The sequence below is a fragment of the Oncorhynchus mykiss genome, chromosome 16, assembly GCF_057628025.1.
Source record: "Oncorhynchus mykiss isolate SJ-2025 chromosome 16, ASM5762802v1, whole genome shotgun sequence".
Taxonomy (NCBI): Eukaryota; Metazoa; Chordata; class Actinopteri; order Salmoniformes; family Salmonidae; genus Oncorhynchus; species Oncorhynchus mykiss.
Genome location: NC_143037.1, coordinates 16,257,601 through 16,281,523, shown reverse-complemented (window position 1 = coordinate 16,281,523; position 23,923 = coordinate 16,257,601). Strand labels below are relative to the sequence as shown.

At 41.3% G+C, this 23,923-nt stretch overlaps 1 protein-coding gene across 1 annotated transcript in view; it reads left to right on the top strand.

The window, feature by feature from the left end:
* Positions 1-21,430, top strand: part of rab26 (RAB26, member RAS oncogene family) — a 121,344-nt gene extending 99,914 nt beyond the window's left edge. Inside the window, exons 6-9 of the mRNA XM_021564921.3 lie at positions 11,690-11,755; positions 12,025-12,081; positions 19,673-19,749; positions 19,958-21,430. Coding sequence (XP_021420596.3) covers positions 11,690-11,755; positions 12,025-12,081; positions 19,673-19,749; positions 19,958-20,060 — 303 coding nt within the window. The 3' untranslated portion in view covers positions 20,061-21,430. The remainder of the gene's footprint in view (positions 1-11,689; positions 11,756-12,024; positions 12,082-19,672; positions 19,750-19,957) is intronic.
* The last annotated feature ends 2,493 nt before the right edge of the window (positions 21,431-23,923 follow it).

Below are 23,923 nucleotides of genomic sequence, written 5' to 3'. Positions count from 1 at the left end.
TTCTATTGTTATTTTTTAATACATTTGCAAAAATGTCGATTTGTCAATCTGGGCATTTGTGTGTAGATTGATGAAGAATTGTTTTTATTTAATACATTTTAGAATAAGACTGTAAAGTAACAAAATGTGGAAAAAGTGAAGGGGTCTGAATACTTTCTGAATGCAGTGTATATTGCCCTGTGAAATTGTGAAAATGATGATAATGCCCTTTTAGTGTAAAAGCTGTTTGAAAAGATCGCCTTAAATTTCAGACTCTTTTGGTGGGATGGAGTTTTGGCCTTCCATGGTGAAATCCCTATGCGGTAAATTAGTGAATAGACCAATAAGAGAGAGAGTTCCAAACCTCTGCCAATAACAGTACATTTTCAGTTTTCCCCTCCCCGCTCAGAACACTCCCACACAGTCCTGACAAAATTCTTGCTTGATAAATTGCCCTTTGCTAAGAAGCTTATATATTTTTTGTTGACCTTTTGAATTGAAAACGATCAATTATTGTTCCTTTGTTATATAGAATCCCTGCTCTCTCTCTCTCTCTCTCTCTCTCTCTCTTTATCACTCTCCCCTTTCTCTCTCTCTTCCTCTCCCTCCTCCCCCTTTCCCCTCGATGACCGTGGTAACCGTGATTTGATGCTTGTGTAGAGGAGAGAGATGCTCCAGGTGAGCGGTAGAGCTGGCTTGCTTATTCATCCATCCACGGTCTCATCACAGTGATAGGATAGTAGCTACTAAGGAGTGAGATGGAAGACAGAGATACAGTATACTTTCAAATATAGTTAGAGCTACACACAAAGCATGCACGCGGACACACACACAAGCACTTACTCAGACACACTGCGATAGATTTGGTCACAATCTCTAAATACAAGCAACCCTCCCTCCCAGCACTGATCACTCTGCCACAGATCTAAACTAGACCTAATGGAAAGTAATTACCATAACTGACAATATGTCTCATTATTTGGGTTAATGAAAAACACTCATGTAGACCAGCACCCTGTGATTAGATAAGAGAACACTGCTGTCATTAGCAGGAGTTTCACATGGAGCTCTGCTCTAACAGGTAGAGAAGGAGACAGCACAGCAGGACAAATGGCTAGCTCATGTGTTCACTCACTTCTTTTCTCATCTCCCTCTCCCTCTCCCTCTCCCTCTCCCTCTCCCTCTCCCTCTATTCAGCCTCCTGCCATCAAAACTAATCACAGGAACAGTGTCACAGAGTGTGTCCCATAAGCCTCTACTGCTTTCAGGTGTGCCTGAGACTCCCAATCAGACCGTAGGAAGACCGGTGGCGTTAAGTGCTGAGGAACGAGGGACATGAAGCACGGATGATTGGAGCTGCCTTAGATGAGAGAGACAGAGTAGAGGGAGAGAAAGCAAGATGGAGAGTGAATAGAAGAGAGAGAAGAGATTGAGTGGACCATCCTAATGGAGTTGACCATCCTAATGCACAGATAATGAAATGATGGAGAGGGAGGTGTGTAAACAGAGGGATTCATAGAAGGAGTAATGGTGGCGTGTTTGACTGGTTTCCTTCATGAAATCTATCATGGTTCCCCAGAGACACTAACCTCTATTTAACCCGAATAGCTAAAAGGGCAGGCCAGGGACCACTAACCTGTATTTGAAATAAGACATATTATGGGGGAGGAGAAAGGAGTTGCTAGTAGTGCACTACTGAGACTGAGTACAGGGGTGACAACTGTTTCTTTCAAACAGCCCAATTTTTTTTTTACCTCTTTCTTGTCAGCATGCACCTTTTATATAGCCATTGCTTTTGTCGGGAAGGAGAAAGAGACATTTAACATTGACCCTGTTGTTGCAACCGTTGTCAAGGTAACCTGACAGCTGCATGTTCTAAATTCCTCTTGTTTAAATTTAGACCTTCCACTACTTTCATTTCTTCACATTCATTAGCAATTAGCCTCCCGTCGCAGTGCTAGAGGTGTCACTACAGACCCAGTTTCGATCACGGGAGTATCACAACCAGCAGTGATTGGGAGTCCCATAGATCGGCGCACAATTGGCCCTGTATCGTTTGGGTTACGGGAGGGTTTGGCCAGGGGGCTTTACAAGTTGGCCATCATTGTAAATAAGAATTTGTTCTTAACTGACTTGCCTAGTTAAATAAAGGTTAAATAAAATAAAATAAATAAAAATGAGGATGCGTTCCAAAATTCACTCGGTTAGCATACATAGTGACGCGGTTAGCATACATAGTGACGCGGTTAGCATACATAGTGACGCGGTTAGCATACATAGTGACGCGGTTAGCATACATAGTGACGCGGTTAGCATACATAGTGACGCGGTTAGCATACATAGTGACGCGGTTAGCATACATAGTGACGCGGTTAGCATACATAGTGACGCGGTTAGCATACATAGTGATGCAGTTAGCATACATAGGGTCTATATTTTAGAGTTAGAATTAACATAATGGAAGATAACAGAATAAAATAGAAGAGATATTTCGAGTGTCACAAATGGATGGAACTATAAATGGAAGAATATTTCATATAACAAGAACGTTTAAAAAAAAAATGAAACAGAGCCTATGTCATAATTGTTTTGCTATAGAGGGAGTAAAATCTGCTCTGTCCGATCATGTAAAGAAATAACAAATCTGACCTGGATGAATCTCTGTAGGATCATTTCAGAAAGTAGTTTTTTTGATCCACGTTGGATGTGATCACACCATCGTGCACTTTCTCTTCTTTGAAACTCCCCAACATTTATTTTGGCTGAAGACAGATAGGCTACATGTGATTTGTATGCATATTCACCAATCATTTGTTAGTTAAAATATAAGGTCCTTTACATATTAACGTGTCAGAAAGTAGCCCATCACTTTTTTCAACTGATCTGTGGATAGCTCCTACTAAATTCGGGGCATCGATGTTGTTGAGAAAAGTTGCAACACTTGTGTAGTTATCGATGTCTGTTATATCTTTCAAAAACGGCACGGTAGAAAGGACTTTCAACACATACTGACCAGCTCACGTTATAGACAGAAGCATGCTACATGGCAGACCAATCCAAACTCATCCCCTGGCATGTCCAGCCCATCCATTATCTCAGACAATCATGGCTAGCGGGAAGGTTCCTGGCTTTTACCGTGGCTAAACCAACTAGACTCGTAATTTAACAATTGTACATTTTTTTTCAAGAGCCAGGCTTGACGTTAATTATTTTAACCAATGACCAAGTGAGGGGGAACTGACATACTTCCAGTGGAGAGCAATTGAACATCAAGCTTGTAATAGACAGAGGTCAACCATTTTCTTTTCTCTCCTATGTAAAGTGATATTCCCTGGGTAAAGATTTAGGATGCAAAGTTTAGGGATTGGAGATATTGGAGTAGAGGTATAGTGCAGTACTGAGCTCCAAAACGTTTGTATCTCAGCACATTCCCACAGGCAATGATACAATGTTCAAAAATGCGTGTTACATTTAACACACAGGTCTGGGATATTACGGTCAAATTTGTGGAGCTTAAAAGCAACATTCTCAGGTGGGTGTTTATTGTCTGTATCTAAGCTCTAGAGCATATCATACCCCGGTCCTCTGTTGAAACATCTTCCTGAATATCTTGTATCCACTGAAGTCTCTTACTATCAGAGTTGTCTTTATGAGTAGCAGCCATTCTCCCATAGCACATATTAACAGAGAGCGTTTCTAAACTGGTCAAAGGAGGTTGTAGGGCAGATTGTTTTAGACTGGAAAAAATAAAGCTTCTCAATTGTAAGTATTTGAAAAAATGCTTTTGTGGTAAATGAAATCTTCCCTTTAGTTCTTCAAATGACATGATCCCTTTTTCATTGTATAAATCCCTTTTCTTGCCCATTCTTTAAACCCAAAGTCATTTTTACCTGTTATGAAATTGTTATTGCCCCAAATTGGTGTAAAACTGGATAATACAGGGGATTCACCCAGATATTGCTATACTTTGTGCCATATAGTTAGGATGTTTGAAACAAAGTGATTAGTAGTATTATTCTTTAGTTTCTTAAAGGGAGCAGAGTACAAATATCCATCCAAAGTTAAGCCTTTTGTGGACAGTATTTCAGTCTGCGACCAGGGTAAGTTTGCTTTCTTGGAGAACCAAAACATTGCAGCTCTAAACTGTGTAGCCCAGTAATACCACTGTAGGTTTGGAAGTTGCAACCCCCCCTCTGTCATAGGGCAACTAAAGAAGAGAAAGTCTAAGCCTTGGTTTTCTGTTGCTCCAGATACAATTTGAGAGTATCTTTCTGATCTTTGGGGAAAATAAAGGTGGTAGAGCCAGAGAAATTGATCGAAATAGATAAAGAAATTTGGGCAGAATATTCATCTTAATGACATTTATTCTACCAAGATATAAGCAATGATGTCCATCTGTTGATGGATTCTGTTACACTCATTACCACGGGTTCATAAGATGTTGAACTCAAGGAGCTAATTTCTGGTATGATTTTAATACCAAGATATGTGAAACCTTGTTCTGTATTCACAAATGGATGCTATACAACTGGATTCAGTCTCCATTGCTTGCTGAGGAAAAGGATAGAAGATTTGGTTTTATTAACTTTAAACCCAGAAAATTGACGAAAGTTGTTAATTAAATTGGAGAGGGAAGATCTAGATCTGTTAGGAATACGAGGGTATCATCGGCATACAGGGCCACTCGATGTTCAAAATCCTATGTTTTAATTACACTAATTGACGGGTGGGCCATTACTGCAATTGCAAAGGGTTATATAGCTAAAAGAAAGACAGCCCTGGACTGTCCGGACACCCTTGTCTCGTGCCCCAAAAAAGCTTAAAAGGTTGTGGCAATTTCTGCAGTGGAGTCGCTATATAATATCTTAATCCATTTACAGAAGTAATTCCTAAACCCAAATCTCTTAAGCATTTCAAATAAATAAGACCACTCAACTCTATCGAATTACTTATCTGCATCAAGTGAGAGTATGGCACTATCAGGGGACCCTTCACACATGCACTATGTTTAGATCTCTCCTCACGTTGTGAAAACCTTGACGTTTTTTCACAAAGCCATTTTTGTCTTTGTGTATTAGATATGGGAGCACTCTATCCATTCTCTTGGCTAAAGCTTTAGCAATTGTTTTTGAGTCGGAGTTCAGAATAGAAATCGGTCTGTAACTTTCACATTTTGTTGGGGATTTATCAGGCTTCAGAATGAGAGTGATTATAGCACTCCTTAGAGAGGAGGAGAAACAACCTTGCTGAAAGGATTCAGAATACATATCCAAAAGTGGACCTTGAAGTTTGTCCTTAAATATCTATTGGGAGCCCATCTGGACCTGTCGTTTTACCTCCCTTCATATTGGAAATAGCATCAGATATTTCAACACCATCCAATTCCTTTTCCAGATCCAATTTTGTGTCTTCTGAAATAGCGGGAAACTCAAGACCATCCAAAAATGATGTCTGATTAGTTAAGTTCTCAGGAGACTCAGAGTTGTAAAGTGTGTTGTAATAGGACGCAAATGTTTCGTTTATTTTTACAGGATCCATTGATAATTTTTCTTGTAAATTATGAATTGTATTAATGGCTCTGTCTGAATTTAACTTCTTAATGCACCATGCCAGCAATTTACCAGGTTTTTCACCTTGATCATAGAAGGACTGTTTCTGCTTCGTGAAGCTGTTTGCAGCCTTTGAGGTAGAAAGTTCTTCATTCTGACCTTTAAGAGTAAATAATTCCTTGTTTACTTCTACTGAGTTATCCAAAAAAGCTTCCCTCTCCAATTCTCAGATATTGCTGTCTCTCTCATTTTCAGATTTAATTGATTTGATTTGAAACTGGTAAAATGTATAATTTGCCCCCTGATATATGCTTTGAAAGCCTCCCATCTGGTACTCGCTGATGTTTGGCCAGTGTTCAATGTAAATTATACATCTATATGCACTCCAACATAGTGTAAGAAGTCTGGGTCCTGTAACCATCTGGGAAGCAAACACCATCTAGAGGATCCTTTTACTAGTTTTGTATCCCTATAGAATAATGACACAGGGGAATGGTCACTCAGAACAATACTATCATATCCACTTCCTGCTACATTGGGAAGCAATGAGCAAGAAACTAAAAAGTAGTCTATATGAGAATATGATTTAAATGTCGACGAGTAACATGAATACTCCCTTTTACCCGGGTTCTGAATCCTCCAAGGTTCACATAGATTTAAGTCCTTAATGAAATCCTGTCATTTCTTTCCACTCTTCAAGTAGGAAGTGTCTAAACCAGAGGAGCGATCTAGATGAGGATCAAGAGTGCAATTAAAATCCTCTGCCATTAGGACTTTACCAGGAAGGGAGGCTATCAATAGACATACATTCTCAAAGAATTTGGAATTGCCATCATTAGGACCATACACGTTAACCAGATTAATACGCTCAGTCAAAACGAGTTACCTGTACAGTTATAATATTATCCACTTGAAACAGAACATATTTGTGAATTAATACCATCACACCACAAGAATGAGAGGAGAAACAGGATGCTATTACTTGCCGTTGACATCTCCTGCGTACTTTAAGTAGCTCATCCTTCAACAAGTGCGTTTCTTGAAGGAACACAATAGATGAATGTCGTTGTTTAAGCCTAGTAATAACCTGTTTCAGCTTGGATAGTTTACAAACTACACAGACATTCCACAAAGTAAATTTCAGTTTTACATTTGAAGTCATTTAACCAAAGATGTAAAAATGGAATACGCTATAGCAAAAAGGCATATCTAAAATATGTTTAGTAACCAAAAGGACCGCATGAATATTTTGTAGTGAGGAAAATATGTAAAGATCTGTTGGAACAAACAAATCCATAATAGTAAAACACTAAACCCCATTCCCTTGTCTCCCTAAACGAGACACCCAACGCTTTCTCTCCCACCTCCCCCTAATCGTAGAGTGTAGCCTGCTGGATGACTGATCCATTAAAGGGACCTAAGCGACTAAACAAAACAAAGTGTCTCCTGTCTTCTCTCAGCCATTACTCCTCACGAACGAATCAAAAGGCACATCTTGCAAGATGTTATGTGAAATATCACAACAAAAGGCATATCCAGCAAGATGATATGTGAAATGTCACGTAGTATTCATTTGAAAAATGGCAAAGAATTGCTCCACCGAAAACAGTAACGCTAGTTAGTGAAGCCTGACTAACGTTACCTTTACAGTATGGACAGTCCGAAATAGTTGTAGATGATCCACAACATATGGTCTGCTGCTAGTAAAATGGCCCATACAATTGCAGTTGAAGTCGGAAGTTTACATACACTTAGGTTGGAGTCATTAAAACTCATTTTTCAACCACTCCACAAATTTCTTGTTAACAAACTATAGTTTTGGCAAGTCGGTTAGGACATCTGCTTTGTGCATGACACAAGTAATTTTCCAACAATTGTCAGCTCGGGGATTCAAACTTGCAACCTTTCGGTTACTAGTCCAACGCTCTAACCACTCTAACCACTCTAACCACTGCCGCCTCAATTCACTGTATCACAATTCCAGTGGGTGAGAAGTTTACATACACTAAATTGACTGTGCCTTTAAACAGGTTGGAAAATTCCAGAAAATTATGTCATGGCTTTAGAAAATGCTGATAGGCTAATTGACATAATTTAAGTCAATTGGAGGTGCACCTGTGGATGTATTTCAAGGCCTAACTTAAAACTCACTGGCTCTTTGCTTGACATCATGGAAAAATCAAAAGAAATCAGCCAAGACCTCAGACAAAGAAATTGTAGACCTCCACAAGTCCTTGGGAGCAATTTCCAAATGCCTGAAGGTACCACGTTCATCTGTCAATACAGTAGTACGCAAGTATAAACACCATGGGACCACGCAGCCATCATACCGCTCAGGAAGGAGACGCGTTCTGTCTCCTAGAGATGAACGTACTTTGGTGCGAAAAGTGGAACTCAATACCAGAATAACAGCAAAGGACCTTGTGAAGATGCTGGAGGAAACCGGTACAAAAGTATCTATATCCACAGTAAAACGAGTCCTATATCGATATAACCTGAAAAGCCGCTCAGCAAGGAAGAAGCCACTGCTCCAAAACCGGCACAAAAAATCCCGACTTTGGTTTGCAACTGCACATGGGGACAAAGATCGTACTTTTTGTCCTCTGGTCTGATTAAACAAAAATAGAACTGTTTGGCCATAATGACCATCGTATCGATATGTTTGGAGGAAAAAGGGGGAGGCTTACAAGTCGAAGAACACCATCCCAACCGTGAAGCACGGGGGTAGCAGTATCATATTGTGTGGGTGCTTTGCTGCAGGAGGGACTCGTGCATTTCACAAAATAGATGGCGTCATGAGGATGGAAAAGTATGTGGATATATTGAAGCAACATCTCAAGACATCAGTTAAGAAGTTAAAGCTTGGTCACAAATGGGTCTTCCAAATGGACAATGACCCCAAGCATACTTCCAAATTTGTGGCAAAATCACTTAAGGACAACAAAGTCAAGGCATTGGAGTGGCCATCACAAAGCCCTGACCTCAATCCTATAGAACATTTGTTGGCAGAAATGAAAAAGTGTGTGCGAGCAAGGAGGCCTACAATCCTGACTCAGTTACACCAGTTCTGTCAGGAGGAATGGGCCAAAATTCACCCAATTTATTTTGGGATGCTTGTGGAAAGTTGCCCAAAACGTTTGACCCAAGTTAAACAATGTAAAGGCAATGCTACCAAATACTAATTGAGTGTATGTAAACTTCTGACCCACTGGGAATGAGATTAAATAAATAAAATATTAAATAAATTATTCTCTCTACTAATATTCTGACAATTCACATTCTTAAAATAAAGTGGTGATCCTAACTGACGCAACGTTGCTACAAAATATCTCAAAAGTTACCTGTAAACTTTGCCAAAACATTTCAAACTACTTTTGTAATACAACTTTATGTAATTCTAAACGTATATAATCGATCAAATTGAAGACGGGATGATCTGTGTTCAATACAGGAGCAAAACAAACTGACCCTACTTTTCTGGTTTTGCGCCTCAATCAAAAAGGTACACATGAAGTGACGTTCGTTCTGAGCTATGGTACTTCTTCATTACACAAAGGAAAAACCTCAACCAAATTTCTACAAACTGATGACATCCAGTGGAAGCGGTAGGAACTGCAGGAAAGTCGATTAGAATTCTGGATTCTCCATGAAAACATATTGAAAAGACAGTGACTTAAAAAACAAACAAATCGGAATGGTTTGTCCTCCGGCTTCGCCTGCTAAATAAGTTATGTTATACTCACAGACATGATTCAAACAGTTTTAAAACTTCAGCGTGTTTTCTATCCAATACTAATAATAATATGCCTATATTAGGATCTGGGACAGAGTAGGAGGCAGTTCAGTTTGGGCACGCTATTTATCCGAAAGTGAAAATGCTGCCCCCTACCCCAAACAGGCTAACTGATGAGTACATACAGGCTAAAAAAAATTGTTTCAAAAAAAGATTTGAAAAAAGAGCACATACAGGCTACAAATAATATAAGGAAACTTTGAGTGGGCTAGCTCTTCATATTATTCACTTAACTGTTATGCTAGCTACAGTACTACAGTAACAGCTAATACATTAGCTAATGTTACTTAGCTTGCCAATAGTCAAAAATCGATTCAAATCAAACTTTTTTTGTGACATGCGCCGAATTCAACAAGTGTAGACCTTACCGTGAAATGCTTACTTACAAGCCCTTAATCAACAGTGCAGTTCAAGAAGAGGTAAGAAAATATTTACCAAATAAACTAAAGTTAAAAATAATAATAATAATAAAAAGTAACACAATAACATAACAATAGTGAGGCTATATACAGGGGGTATTGAGTCTGACAGGGGTACAGGTTAGTTGAGGTAATTTGTACATGGGGTAAAATGACTATGCATAGATAATAAACAGCAAGTAGCTGCAGTGTACAAAACAGGGGGGGGTCAATGTAATAGTCCGGTGGCCATTTGATTAATTCTTCAGCAGTCTTATGGCTTGGGAGTAAAAGCTGTTAAGGAACATTTTGGTCCTAGACTTGATGCTCCGGTACCGCTTGCCGTGCGGTAGCAGAGAAAACAGTCTATGACTTGGGTGACTGGAGTCTCTGACAATTTTATGGGCTTTCCTCTTCACATAATCCGAGATGGTTTAGTTCTCCCTAGTCGTGGTAAAATTCACAGCGGCAACACAAGTAGGAAGAAGATTCACGTATGACAGGGATGAACACCTCGACTTGAGAGGGAGATGCAAACTTACTCCATTGTAAGTCAGCCGTAGTTTAGCTGGGAAGGCTATTCCATAGGCAATGTTGAGGGACCTGAGCTGGCGTGTGACCCCGTCGTAGCCTTTTCTTTTTCGGTGCATGTTTTATTTAACCTATATTTAACTAGACAAGTCAGTTAAGAATTTACAATGACAGCCTACCCCGGCCAAACCCTCCCCTAACCTGGACGACGCTGTGCAAATTGTGCACCCCCTATGGGACTCCTGATCACGGCCGGTTGTGATACAGCCCGGGATCAAACCAGGGTCTATAGTGACACCTCTAGCACTGAGATGTAGTGCCTTAGACTGCTGCGCCATTCAGATAGGTCAGGGAAGAACATGATCTCTTGGTCCCTGTGCACCACCTTGCCCATAGCCCTGGATTTCCGCATCACTCTGACTTTGTCTCAAGGAGAGGGGTGGTTTCTCGGGCTTGTATGAGCCAGAAGCCAATGGGCTCTTTCAATGCGCAGTTGTCCGGCCCCAATGCCTCGGGAAGCCAACTCTCGAGAAATGCAACTGCGTCACCATTTTCCACTTTTTCATGTAGATTAACCAGTCTCAACTTAGACTACCTGTGTAGATTATCGAGCGAGCTTAGTTTTGAAGTAAGGTCTGCCATCTGTTTTTCCAAACTTTTCGGTCATTGTTTTGACAGTGACAACGGTATCTTCCACCATGCTAATGCGTTCCCCTGCTTCATCCAAGCGTGTGGAGTAGGCTTGAAGGTCACGTTTAACCTCACTAATCCCTGTTAGAACACCTTCGAGTTTGGTGGAAAAGTCCTCCCTCATGGCAGAGATTGCTTCCAAAACCCCTTGGTTCTGCTTCTGGTTTAGGTCGTCTACATCGTTGGTAGCCATGTCGGACTCGTGGTGTGAGGAGCTTGCAGGGCTAACTGTGTTAGTAGAGCTGGTTGAATTAGCAGGGTTAACTGGCCTAGCGTCGACTACATTGTCGTTGAAAGATGTTCTTCTTGTTTTAGGAGGACTATGTTTAAGTCGATTCATCAAGGATGTAGAAACGCCTGAAATTGTCCAATAAAATTGCTGTTCGTGTTACGAGGATGTAAAAGAAGAGATGAAAAGAAGTTTAGCCGAAATTGTCAGGAGAGCACTAAAAACGAATCCGCTCAGTTCAACGCCATAACCACGCCCATTTTATTAGTATTTACAGATGGAATATAAGTTTGTTATTAAGGCACATGATAGTTCACATGTTCCGGAAGGCATTTCTGCCAACAACAAAAAAACATTTTATAAAAAAATCTATGTTTACATTCAAATGCCTCTCTAATGAAGCAGTGATATGCAACATACGCCTAGTTTCCTGAAACGAGTCACATATCTCTCTCTCTCTCTCTTTATTTCTCTCTCTCTCTGCCCCTCTCTCTCTCCCTCTCTCCCTCCCTCTCTCCAGGCATGGCTGACAGAGATCCATGAGTACGCTCAGCAGGACGTGGTGCTAATGCTGCTGGGGAACAAGGTCAGCCCCCCCACTGAAAGGACGGACGAATGGATGGATGGATGGATAATAAGTACATTACTATGAATTGAGAGAGAGAAAGAACGAGGTAGATATTGATGGACGGGTGATGAGTGCATTACTATCAATGGAGAGAGCGCAAAAGGAGGTAGATATATGCGTCTCTGCAGAAAATAAAGGAGAGGATGCTGTTAGTGTGAGTAGATGATGAAACAGAGAATAGATGAAAGGAGAGAATGTTTTCAGGATATATTTGTGATCTCTTACAGGCTGATGCAACACACGAGAGAGTGGTGAAGAGAGAGGAAGGAGAGAAACTGGCCAAGGTGCGCTGTTAGGAAAGAAAATACACAACTCAATCACACAGTATTGACCCTTTTGATGTCTAGGTTTCGATCTATTTTAGTCTGCATAGACGGGTGACAGTCCGGGTGTGTCTTGATTTCTCTACTTATTTATTCATAGGTGCACCTTCTGTTGTTATTGTTCTGAGGTTTTTTTTTCTCTCTTCTTTTTTTTTACCCAATTTCATGGTATTCAATTGGTAGTTACAGTCTTGTCTCAATGCTGCAACTCCCGTACGGACTCGGGAGACGCGAAGGTCAAGAGCCATGCGTCCTCCAAAACACAACCCAACCAAGCCGCACTGCTTCTTGACATAATGTCCACTTAACCCGGATGCCAGCCGCACCAATGTGTCGGTGGAAACACTGTACACCCGACGACTGTGTCAGTGTGCACTGTGCTCGGCCCACCACAGAAGTCGCTCGTGTGAGATGGGACATGGACTTCCTTGCCGGCCAAACCCTCCTATAACCCGGACAACGCTGGGCCAATTCTGCGCCACCCCATTGGTCTCCCGGTCACGGTCGGCTGCGACAGAGCCTGGACTCTAACCCAGAATATCTAGTGGCGCAGCTAGCACTGCGATGCAGTGCCTTAGACCACTGCGCCACTCGAGGGGCCTTGTTTGGAGTCTTTGAAGTGAGTTCGAGAAATGTATTTTTCACATCGGTACGCTCTGAGTTCATAGGCTTGTAACAGTAAATTACTGTGCATGGCTGTAAGGGAGGCTGACGTCAGATACCCTTGTTATTGTCAGACTGTGTAATAATAACGTAAAAAAATCCCTACAAAACTCTCTCGCACACACACACACAGTAAAACTCCTCTGTCACGCACGCACACATCAGGGTTTCTGTTAGGAAAATGTGGCGCCGGACAAGGTGACCGGGAAGATTTTAATTTACCGGCATTTAAGAAATTTACTGGACCCATGTGCATTGAGTGCATAACACATTAGCGGGTCCATCCACGGTGTTCAGAATGACAAAAATCACATTTAGATTATGATAATGCATCTCACCAGAACATGTAACTCATGTAATGAGGCAGCCAATAAACTGTCATTTTCAAACATTTACCAAAATGAAATTTGCAGGAAAACAGTGTTCTGAACAGCACACCTGGGAAAACACCATTCTAAACAGCACACCTGGGAAAACACCATTCTAAACAGCACACCTGGGAAAATACCATTCTAAACAGCGGACCTGGGAAAACACCATTCTAAACAGCACACCTGGGAAACCACCATTCTAAACAGCACACCTGGGAAACCACCATTCTAAACAGCGGACCTGGGAGAACACCATTCTAAACAGCACACCTGGGAAAACAACATTCTAAACAGCACACCTGGGAAAACACCATTCTAAACAGCACACCTGGGAAAACACCATTCTAAACAGCGGACCTGGGAGAACACCATTCTAAACAGCACACCTGGGAAAACAACATTCTAAACAGCACACCTGGGAAAACACCATTCTAAACAGAACACCTGGGAAAACACCATTCTAAACAGCACACCTGGGAAAACACCATTCTAAACAGCACACCTGGGAAAACACCATTCTAAACAGCGGACCTGGGAAAACACCATTCTAAACAGAGGACCTGGGAAAACACCATTCTAAACAGAGGACCTGGGAGAACACCATTCTAAACAGCGGACCTGAGAAAACACCATTCTAAACAGCACACCTGGGAAAACACCATTCTAAACAGCACACCTGGGAAAACACCATTCTAAACAGCGGACCTGGGAAAACACCATTCTAAACAGCGGACCTAGGAAAACACCATTCTAAACAGCGAACCTAGGAAAACACCATTCTAAACAGCGGACCTAGGAAAACACCATTCTAAACAGCGGACCTAGGAAAACACCATTCTAAACAGCACACCTGGGAAAACACAATTCTAAACAGCGGACCTGGGAAAACACCATTCTAAACAGCGGACCTAGGAAAACACCATTATAAACAGCGAACCTAGGAAAACACCATTCTAAACAGCGAACCTAGGAAAACACCATTCTAAACAGCGGACCTAGGAAAACACCATTCTAAACAGCGGACCTAGGAAAACACCATTCTAAACAGCGGACCTGGGAAAACACCATTCTAAACAGCGGACCTGGGAAAACACCATTCTAAACAGCGGACCTAGGAAAACACCATTCTAAACAGCACACCTGGGAAAACACCATTCTAAACAGCGGACCTGGGAGAACACCTGGGAAAACACCATTCTAAACAGCACACCTGGGAAAACACCATTCTAAACAGCACACCTGGGAAAACACCATTCTAAACAGCACACCTGGGAAAACACCATTCTAAACAGTGGACCTGAGAAAACACCATTCTAAACAGCGGACCTGAGAAAACACCATTCTAAACAGCGGACCTGAGAAAACACCATTCTAAACAGCGGACCTGAGAAAACACCATTCTAAACAGCGGACCTGAGAAAACACCATTCTAAACAGCGGACCTGAGAAAACACCATTCTAAACAGCGGACCTGAGAAAACACCATTCTAAACAGCGGACCTGAGAAAACACCATTCTAAACAGCGGACCTGAGAAAACACCATTCTAAACAGCGGACCTGAGAAAACACCATTCTAAACAACGGACCTAGGAAAACACCATTCTAAACAGCGCACCTGGGAAAACACCATTCTAAACAGCGCACCTGGGAAAACACCATTCTAAACAGCGCACCTGGGAAAACACCATTCTAAACAGCGCACCTGGGAAAACACCATTCTAAACAGCGGACCTGGGAAAACACCATTCTAAACAGCGGACCTGGGAAAACACCATTCTAAACAGCGGACCTAGGAAAACACCATTCTAAACAGCACACCTGGGAAAACACCATTCTAAACAGCGGACCTGGGAGAACACCTGGGAAAACACCATTCTAAACAGCACACCTGGGAAAACACCATTCTAAACAGCACACCTGGGAAAACACCATTCTAAACAGCACACCTGGGAAAACACCATTCTAAACAGTGGACCTGAGAAAACACCATTCTAAACAGCGGACCTGAGAAAACACCATTCTAAACAGCGGACCTGAGAAAACACCATTCTAAACAGCGGACCTGAGAAAACACCATTCTAAACAGCGGACCTGAGAAAACACCATTCTAAACAGCGGACCTGAGAAAACACCATTCTAAACAGCGGACCTGAGAAAACACCATTCTAAACAGCGGACCTGAGAAAACACCATTCTAAACAGCGGACCTGAGAAAACACCATTCTAAACAGCGGACCTAGGAAAACACCATTCTAAACAGCGCACCTGGGAAAACACCATTCTAAACAGCGCACCTGGGAAAACACCATTCTAAACAGCGCACCTGGGAAAACACCATTCTAAACAGCGCACCTGGGAAAACACCATTCTAAACAGCGGACCTGAGAAAACACCATTCTAAACTGCGCACCTGGGAAAACACCATATGAAAACAAATTAAAGAGAGAAATGGCATAGCGGTGGGTCCAATAGAAAATTAAATGTATATACATTTGCCGACATTATATAATTGCTCCTGTCTATACAGAAATAAATTAAATCATTCAAAATACTTCACCAGAAAGCATGACAGAGAAATTAAGGACCATTAACTTCTTTAAAAAAATAGCTGTGGATTGTTTGAAATCACAAGCTTGTAGGCCTATGCCTATTTGGGAAGCCCGCAATTTGGGCAGCGCGTGTAATAGATAATGTGTCTTGAGTATAATTTTTAAATGTTTAGACAGGAAGAAAGGGAGGGGTGTGTGGCAAAAGATTTTGGCGAGTCTCTCAAGAATGGCTCAGCTGTCTCCCGCCAATTCTTGCAATTTTTTTAATTTTTTATTTCACCTTTATTTAACCAGGTAGGCCAGTTGAGAAAAAGTTCTCATTTGCAACTGCGACCTGGCCAAGATAAAGCAAAGCAGTTCGACACATGCAACAACACATAGTTACACATGGAATAAACAAACATACAGTCAATAGAAAACGTATATATACCGTGTGTGCAAATGAGGTAAGATAAGGGAGTTAAGGCAATAAATAGGCCATGGTGGAGAAGTTATTACAAATATAGCAATTAAACACTGGAATGGTAGATGTGCAGAAGATGAATGTGCAAGTAGAGAGACTGGGGTGCAAAGGAGCAAGATAAATAAATACAGTATGGGGATGAGGTAGATAGATGGGGTGTTTACAGATGGGCTATGTACGGGTGCAGTGATCTGTGGGCTGCTCTGTGAGGGAGATTTTTGCAGTTCGTTCCAGTCATTGGCAGCAGAGAACTGCAAGGAAAGGCGACCAAATGAGGAATTGGCTTTGGGGGTGACCAGTAAAATATACCTGCTAGAGCGCGTGCTACGTGTGGGTGCTGCTATGGTGACCAGTGAGCTGAGATAAGGTGGTGCTTTACCTAGCAGAGACTTGTAGATAAACTGTAGCCAGTTGGTTTTGCGATGAGATGAAGCGAGGGCCAACCAACGAGAGCGTACAGGTCGCAGTGGTGGGTAGTATATGGGACTTTGGTGACAAAACGGATGGCACTGTGATAGACTGCATCCAATTTGATGAGTAGAGTGTTGGAGGCTATTTTATAGATGACATCGCCGAAGTCGAGGATCGGTAGGATGGTCAGTTTTACGAGGGTATGTTTGGCAGCATGAGTGAAGGATGCTTTGTTGCGATATAGGAAGCAGATTCTAGATTTAATTTTGGATTGGAGATGCTTAATGTGAGTCTGGAAGGAGAGTTTACAGTCTAACCAGACACCCAGGTATTTGTAGTTGTCCACGTATTCTAAGTCAGAGCCGTCCAGAGTAGTGATGCTGGACATTCATTGTTTCCTTGCGTGAGTTGTTTTTCCATTGATTTTAGATTTTGATCAATTCCCCATGACATATGTCACCAGTAGTAAATGTACCGTTAATCCCTGTAATTTAGTTACATACATTTCTATTAATGCATTTATTAATTACAGTAATTTACCGTTCTCATTCTTGGAGTGGAAACATATAGATATATACACTACCAGTCAAAAGTTTGGACACACCTACTCATTCCAGGCTTTTTCTTCATTTTTACTATTTTCTACATTGTAGAATAATAGTGAAGACATCAAAACTATTAAATAACACATATGGAATCATGAAGTAACCAAAAAAGTGTTAAACAAATCAAAATATTTTTTACATTTGAGATTCTTCAAAGTAGCCACCCTTTGCCTTGATGACAGCTTTGCACACTCTTGGCGTTCTCTCAACCAGCTTCATGAGGTAGGTCACCTGGAATGCATTTCAATTAGCAGACGTGCCTTGTTAAAAGTTAATGTTTAATTTATTTCCTTCTTAATGCATTTGAGCCAATCAGTTGTGTTGTGACAAGGTAGACGTGTGTATACAGAATATAGCCCTATTTGGTAAAAGACCAAGTCCATATTCATGCAAGAACAGCTCAAATAAGCAAAGAGAAATTACAGTCCATCATTACTTTAAGACATGAAGGTCTGTCAATGCGTAAAATTTCATGAACTTTGAAAGTTTCTTCAAGTACTGTCGCAAATACCATCAAGCGCTATGATGAAAGTGGCTCTCATGAGGACCGCCACAGGAATGAAATACCCAGAGTTACCTCTGCTGCAGAGAACAAGTTCATTAGAGTTAACAGCACCTCAGATTGCAGCCCAACTAAATGCTTCACAGAGTTCAAGTAACGGACACATCTCAACATCAACTGTTCAGAGGAGACTCAGGCCTCGAATTGCTGCAAAGCAACCACTACTAAAGGACACCAATAATTAGAAGTGACTTCCTTGGGCCAAGAAACACAAGCAATGGACATTAGATCGGTGGAAATCTGTCCTTTGGATTTTTGGTTCCAACCGCTGTGTCTTTGTGAGATGCAGAGTAGGTGAACGGAGGATCTCCGCTCGTGTTGTTCCCACCGTGAAGCATGGAGAAGGAGGTGTGATGGTGGGAGGGTGCTTTGCTGGTGACACTGTCTGTGATTTATTTCGAATTCAAGGCACACTTAACCAGCATGGCTACCACAGCATTCTGCAGCGATATGCCATCTCATCTGCTTTGTGCTTAGTGGGACTATCATTTGTTTTTCAACAGGACAATGACCCAACACACTTCCAGACTGTGTAAGTGCTATTTGACCAAGAAGGAGAGTGATGGAGTGCTGCATCAGTTGACCTGGCCTCCCCAATCACCCAACCTCAACCCAATTGAGATCGTTTATGATGAGTTGGACCGCAGAGTGAAGGAAAAGCAGCAAACAACTGTTTGAAAGCCAACAACTGGTGAAGCTGGTTGAGAGAATGCCAAGAGTGTGCAAAGCTGTCAAAGGCAAAGGGAGGCTACTTTGAAGAATCTAACACTTTTTTTGTTACTACATGATTGCATTTGTGTTATTTCATAGTTTTGATGTCTTCTCTATTATTCTACAATGTAGAAAATAGTCAAAATAAAGAAAAACCCTTGAATCAGCAGGTGTGTCCAAACTTTTGACTGGTACTATATGTTCGTAAATATTAAAAAGTACCATAGTGATTGAGTGTCCATATTATTTGCTTTGCCTCCAAGTAAACCTTCAATTGTTCTGCACTGTTCCACCCGCTAAACCCATCCCCACCATCCCAAATTGGGTTGTCATTCTAGTGACCGGCAGACCACCCCGTTCTCCCGGATCCCAGGGCCCGAGAGACCGGGACTCATACTTTGAAAAGAGCACACAGTGCCACCCACAGAACAGAAGCCGATCAACCACCAAAATCATTTCCAATGCCCTCACCTCGTTTTGTATCATATATAGTTCTAAAAAAATACATTTACAAATTTAAAAAATGTGCGTATCTTAATTTCCACAATTCACAAATAAATATGTAATAATGTAGGCAGTTAATATGAAGGATTGTTACCTATACCCAGGATTGCCATTACAAAGAGTACATTTTTGGCAAGCAGTTACTATTTTAGCAAACAATTATTGTGATTCATCCTATAGTGTCCCTAACATTATTACCCCATAGCAACAGATGTGGGACACACACACACACACACACACACACACACACACACACACACACACACACACACACACACACACACACACACACACACACACACACACACACACACACACACACACACACACACACACACACACACACACACACACACACACACACACACACACACACACACACACACGGTTCTCATTAGCAGCTTTGAGAAATTCCTTGTATATTATCCTCACCCATCAGGGGGCTTTGGCTTTGTGGGACCAACCCTGGCAGGCAGGCTCAGAGTGGAAACATGGTTTGCAGAGTTCACAACCTGCTGCACTTGTAATGAAAATTATGCAAATTAACCTATAGAACGATATTTCCATGCAATGGGATTTTTTTGTGTTGGGGGGGTCAGCAACAGTTTTATTTATCGGCTTTTCACAATATTGCATACACACAAAACACACACAAACACACCAGGTACTTAATACCCTAAAACTTGGTGGACTCTCACTCTACCCTGTGCAGGAGTTTGCTGTGCCCTTCATGGAGACCAGTGCTAAATCTGGCCTGAACGTGGAGCTGGCATTTACAGCTGTGGCCAGGTGAGTAGGATGTTTACCACTGCTGTGTTCTCTAGAGATGACATGTCAATCAATGCCTTTTTGTTTTGTCATACATGTGATTTCGAAATAAACACAGAATCAAAAATAAACCTATGCAGTAAATATGCTGAAACGAGATTGAATTTCCCCGTCCTTTTCTTCTTTCTTTATTGCTTTCTCTACCCTTTGTTTTTCTATTTTCTCTCAGAGAGCTGAAGCACAGGTCACTGAAGGAGCCTGATGAACCAACGTTTCAGCTTGAAGATTATGTCAACAAGGAGATGAAGAGTGCTGGTTGCTGCCGCACATAAACCTGTTCTTTCTCTCTGTGTGTGTGTGTGTGTGTGTGTGTGTGGCTGTGGCCTATTGGCTATGAGTCTGTCTCGTGTGTGTGTATATGTCTACCGGTGTATAAAGTGTGTGTCGCTGTTTCCTTTTCCCCATGTGTGTGTGTGTGATACGTTTTTAACAGTGGTGGTTGTGTATGTATGTGTATGGTGTACGAGTGAATTCATAATGCGTCATCTTCTGCCCCCTACTGTATGATAAAAGGATGACAGTTTCAGTGCATCGGTACAGTAAGAATCACAGCCTATTAGTCTATCAAACTCATTCAGTAAAGACCACCAGAGTAGACATCAAACAGCAACCTGTCAAAGTACACCCACTAGATTGAGCTGGAGCATTTCAAGTTACAGTACCTCTGTGTCATCTCACACATTCTCTGATGATTTCTCTTCCTGGTGATATTTTGTATACTCATCCAAGTCCCCCACCCAACTGCAGAACTCTCCTGACCCACCTCTTCTTGCAGCTGTGAATGTATCTAAACGGTCCCCATTTGTACCCCTTCGCTCTATCCATCGTTCATGATCCATTGGAGTCCTTTTGTGCAATATTACTAAGAAAGTATGTGGTGTATATATTTTAAATGAAATGTATAATCTAGAGCTTTATAGTTTGCATTACTTATAAATGGTTGTCCTGTTGAGGCCAAATGGAACACGGTGTCTAGTGATGTAGAAAGTCAAGAGGTTGTCAAGTAGCAGAACAAGAAACTGTGGGCTGTTTATACAATTCAAACTGTGCATTGAGGCAAGATAATATCAATATGGATCTTTGTACATCTATAACACTCTATGGAAGGGTTTGTTCAAATGTTTAAATGTTGTTTATGTGTTTCTGTACAGGGTGTCCAACATCATGTTATTGATATTCTGGAGGCAAAACATCTGTCCTGTATTTGAATACAGTATTGTTCAGTATACCTACCTTGACTTTATTTCAGAAATGCTACAATTGTATCTATATCATTCTTTTCCGAACCATGGTATTTTGAAGAGATACACTCCGCACATCTGACCTTCGTATCGATTTACAACACTTTTTAATTCAGTGGATTCATCATTCTAGACGTATAAAGAGAAATGTATGTAATTGCCTAATGTAAATGCTATTGAGTTTCATACTGTATTTTGTTCCAGTTTAACTGAAGTACTATGATGCACAATGAAAGAATATTGCTGGAATATTGAATAATGTACAGAGGGCAGCAAATCGTTCAATGTTTTGATTATAGAAAAGAGTGTACCTACTGTACTTCTATAATCCACTCAGACACAGTAAGTACATTTTTTCTATGTAACTTCAGTACTCACAATAAAGTTTAAGATGCACAGTAGTGAATGATATGATCTTGATTTCCTCAGTTCTGAGTCCAATCCCTGTGTGAGTCCACAGCACCGCCATCTGGTCACATTAGGTCAGTTCAAGTCAAGTCTAAGGAACGTTCTTTCCATTATCAAGCGAGCGCTAAAGACACATTCAAATGGTTGGCAAGCACGGCAGTCCATTTATTCTGCTCTTTATACCGTATTGAGTTGAAATGAAATGATGTTCACCTTTAAAAAACAGATTCCCAGGAAAACTATAACTGCTGCTTCTTTCTCAGTTATCTTTTAACAGTCACATTTTCATTCAAGTTTCAGGTTTAAATGTCACGAGCACACGTACAGAGAAATGCCTTTCTTGCAAGCTCTAACCCCAACAATGTAGTACTAAAAATAACAAGGTAGAACAAAAACACGTGATATCTTACAGAAGCATAGTCCAAGACCTTTCTGTAAGATAAGAATTTGAAGAAGTTGAGATGAATCTGAAATAAAACCTCCTGTGTCCTTCCGGTGTGTGTGTGCGTGTGCGTGCGCGTGCGTGTGGTTGGTTGGTTGGTTGGAAGGGCAAGTGTGAGGTGAAGTTTCCTGTCAAGGTTGATTACTGAGACAATTATAGTCTCTGTCTACTGTCCCAGCTGTCACATTGAGCTGCATTTCCTGCAGCTGTGTCTTCAGGTTCATCTTAGGCAAATCTGCATCTATACCGTCGGGCAGTCCGTATAGATGCAGAGCGCTTTCGGAAGTTCAGACACAGAGTCTTACTTGCTCTTTGATCTTATCCATTTATTCCAATCCGTTCAAAGATTCACACACTCTTAAACAGTTCAGAATACAATGTTTGTTCTCTGCAGTAGCTGTAGATGCATTTGCTGGGATGAAACAGGTAGCCATGAACAGCTTGTCAGAGGTTTATTGTATGTTAATAACTCCCTGCACCTGTCGGGCAACATTGCCACTTTGAGGATCCCAAACTGCACCACCTCTAGTGGTTCTATTCAAGTTGACCCAAGTTTCTATAGTCTTCAAGATGTTGTCTTGACTTCCCGTCATCTGAAGACCATAGGTAGAGGTGTGTTTTGAAGGTTTTAAAAAACATTTCATCTCTTAGCATACCTCTAAATGATCTACTGCAGATGCAACTACTGCAGTCGGGGTGTCAGCCAAGTGGAATCATTTGAATTCTGTCAGGAGCATGTTGACTCTATCAGCTCTCAACTTATGTTTCATTGACGACGGACCATATCAACTTTTCAATGTCTGCTATTCAAAAATGTTCAACAAATATTTATTGATCTGAGTTTTATCCATGTCTTGAGGAATCTCCAGAGTTTGTCTGTTTCTTTGGACAGTACTAGAGTCACATCCCCTTTGTAAAACTCAACACAGTCCTATCTTGTGTTTAAAGGTATTCTCATGGCTGTACAACAATAGTCTTAGCATACATCATAGCCAATTCTGTGGCATGAAAAACCTGGAAGAACTGGATTTGAAATACTGTGCCTTATAGGTTTTAAACCTAGGCCACATATCTGAAATCCAATAATTACATGTATTTGATCTGTGCTGCTTTGAGTACCTCAATCTGGAGGTGAATCCACTGGTGAACAGTGAGGCATTATATTTTGCTCACCTTAGTTCAATACAGAATATGTCTCTTGGAGACCTGAACTTCCCTCCAGAATCCAAGATTGAGCTCAATCTGACGTGTGTATTTGGCAGCATACCTCGGGGACTGACATAGCTCTACATCAGCCCTGGCATGAGGCCCATGACTCTCATTATTGGGGGCAATGGTGGCCCGAACCCAGGCTTGGGCCTGCATACGGAAGGGACAGTCTCTTTTCAGGACAGTGAGAGGCCTTTCCAAGAGGCTGTCGTTGAACATAGTGGATCCTGTGTGGGTCAGTCTTTGCTGGGAGCTACTTTTAAGTTCCTTCAATGCTTCAAGCTAGAATCGAATCCCTCAGATTTATTTGTGGATCTAACCAGTCTGAATACACTTGTGCACCTGAGGGATTTGCAACTTAACAGGAGTAGATCTCAATCAGCAGACTGGTTTTGAGATCATGTTTCACAACTGCAGGATCGACTACTTGGAAAAGGACCTTAGAGTAATAGATAGAATTACATTTGGTTATTAACAGTGAACTTATGATAATGAAAGAATTCCCTTGGCCCCTGAAAAGGTATCTGCTCATACAATAGCTTATTTTACAATGCAGTTGCGACAATGCTTGGTTTCATAACTGGGCAAAACGGAATCAATAAGTTAATGTCATGTTTTGGTACTGTACCTTTGAGGGATTACGTTGCAAATACGCCCACATGCATTGTTCTGTGAACGTAGGATTCATTTTGTTTGTCTACACCTCTCTGGGCATCCTGTGGACACAGGATTAATTTTGTTTGTCTACCCTTCTCTGTGCCTCCTGCGGACACAGGATTCATTTAGTTTGTCTGGGCCTCCTGTGGACACAGGATTTATTTAGTTTGTCTCCACC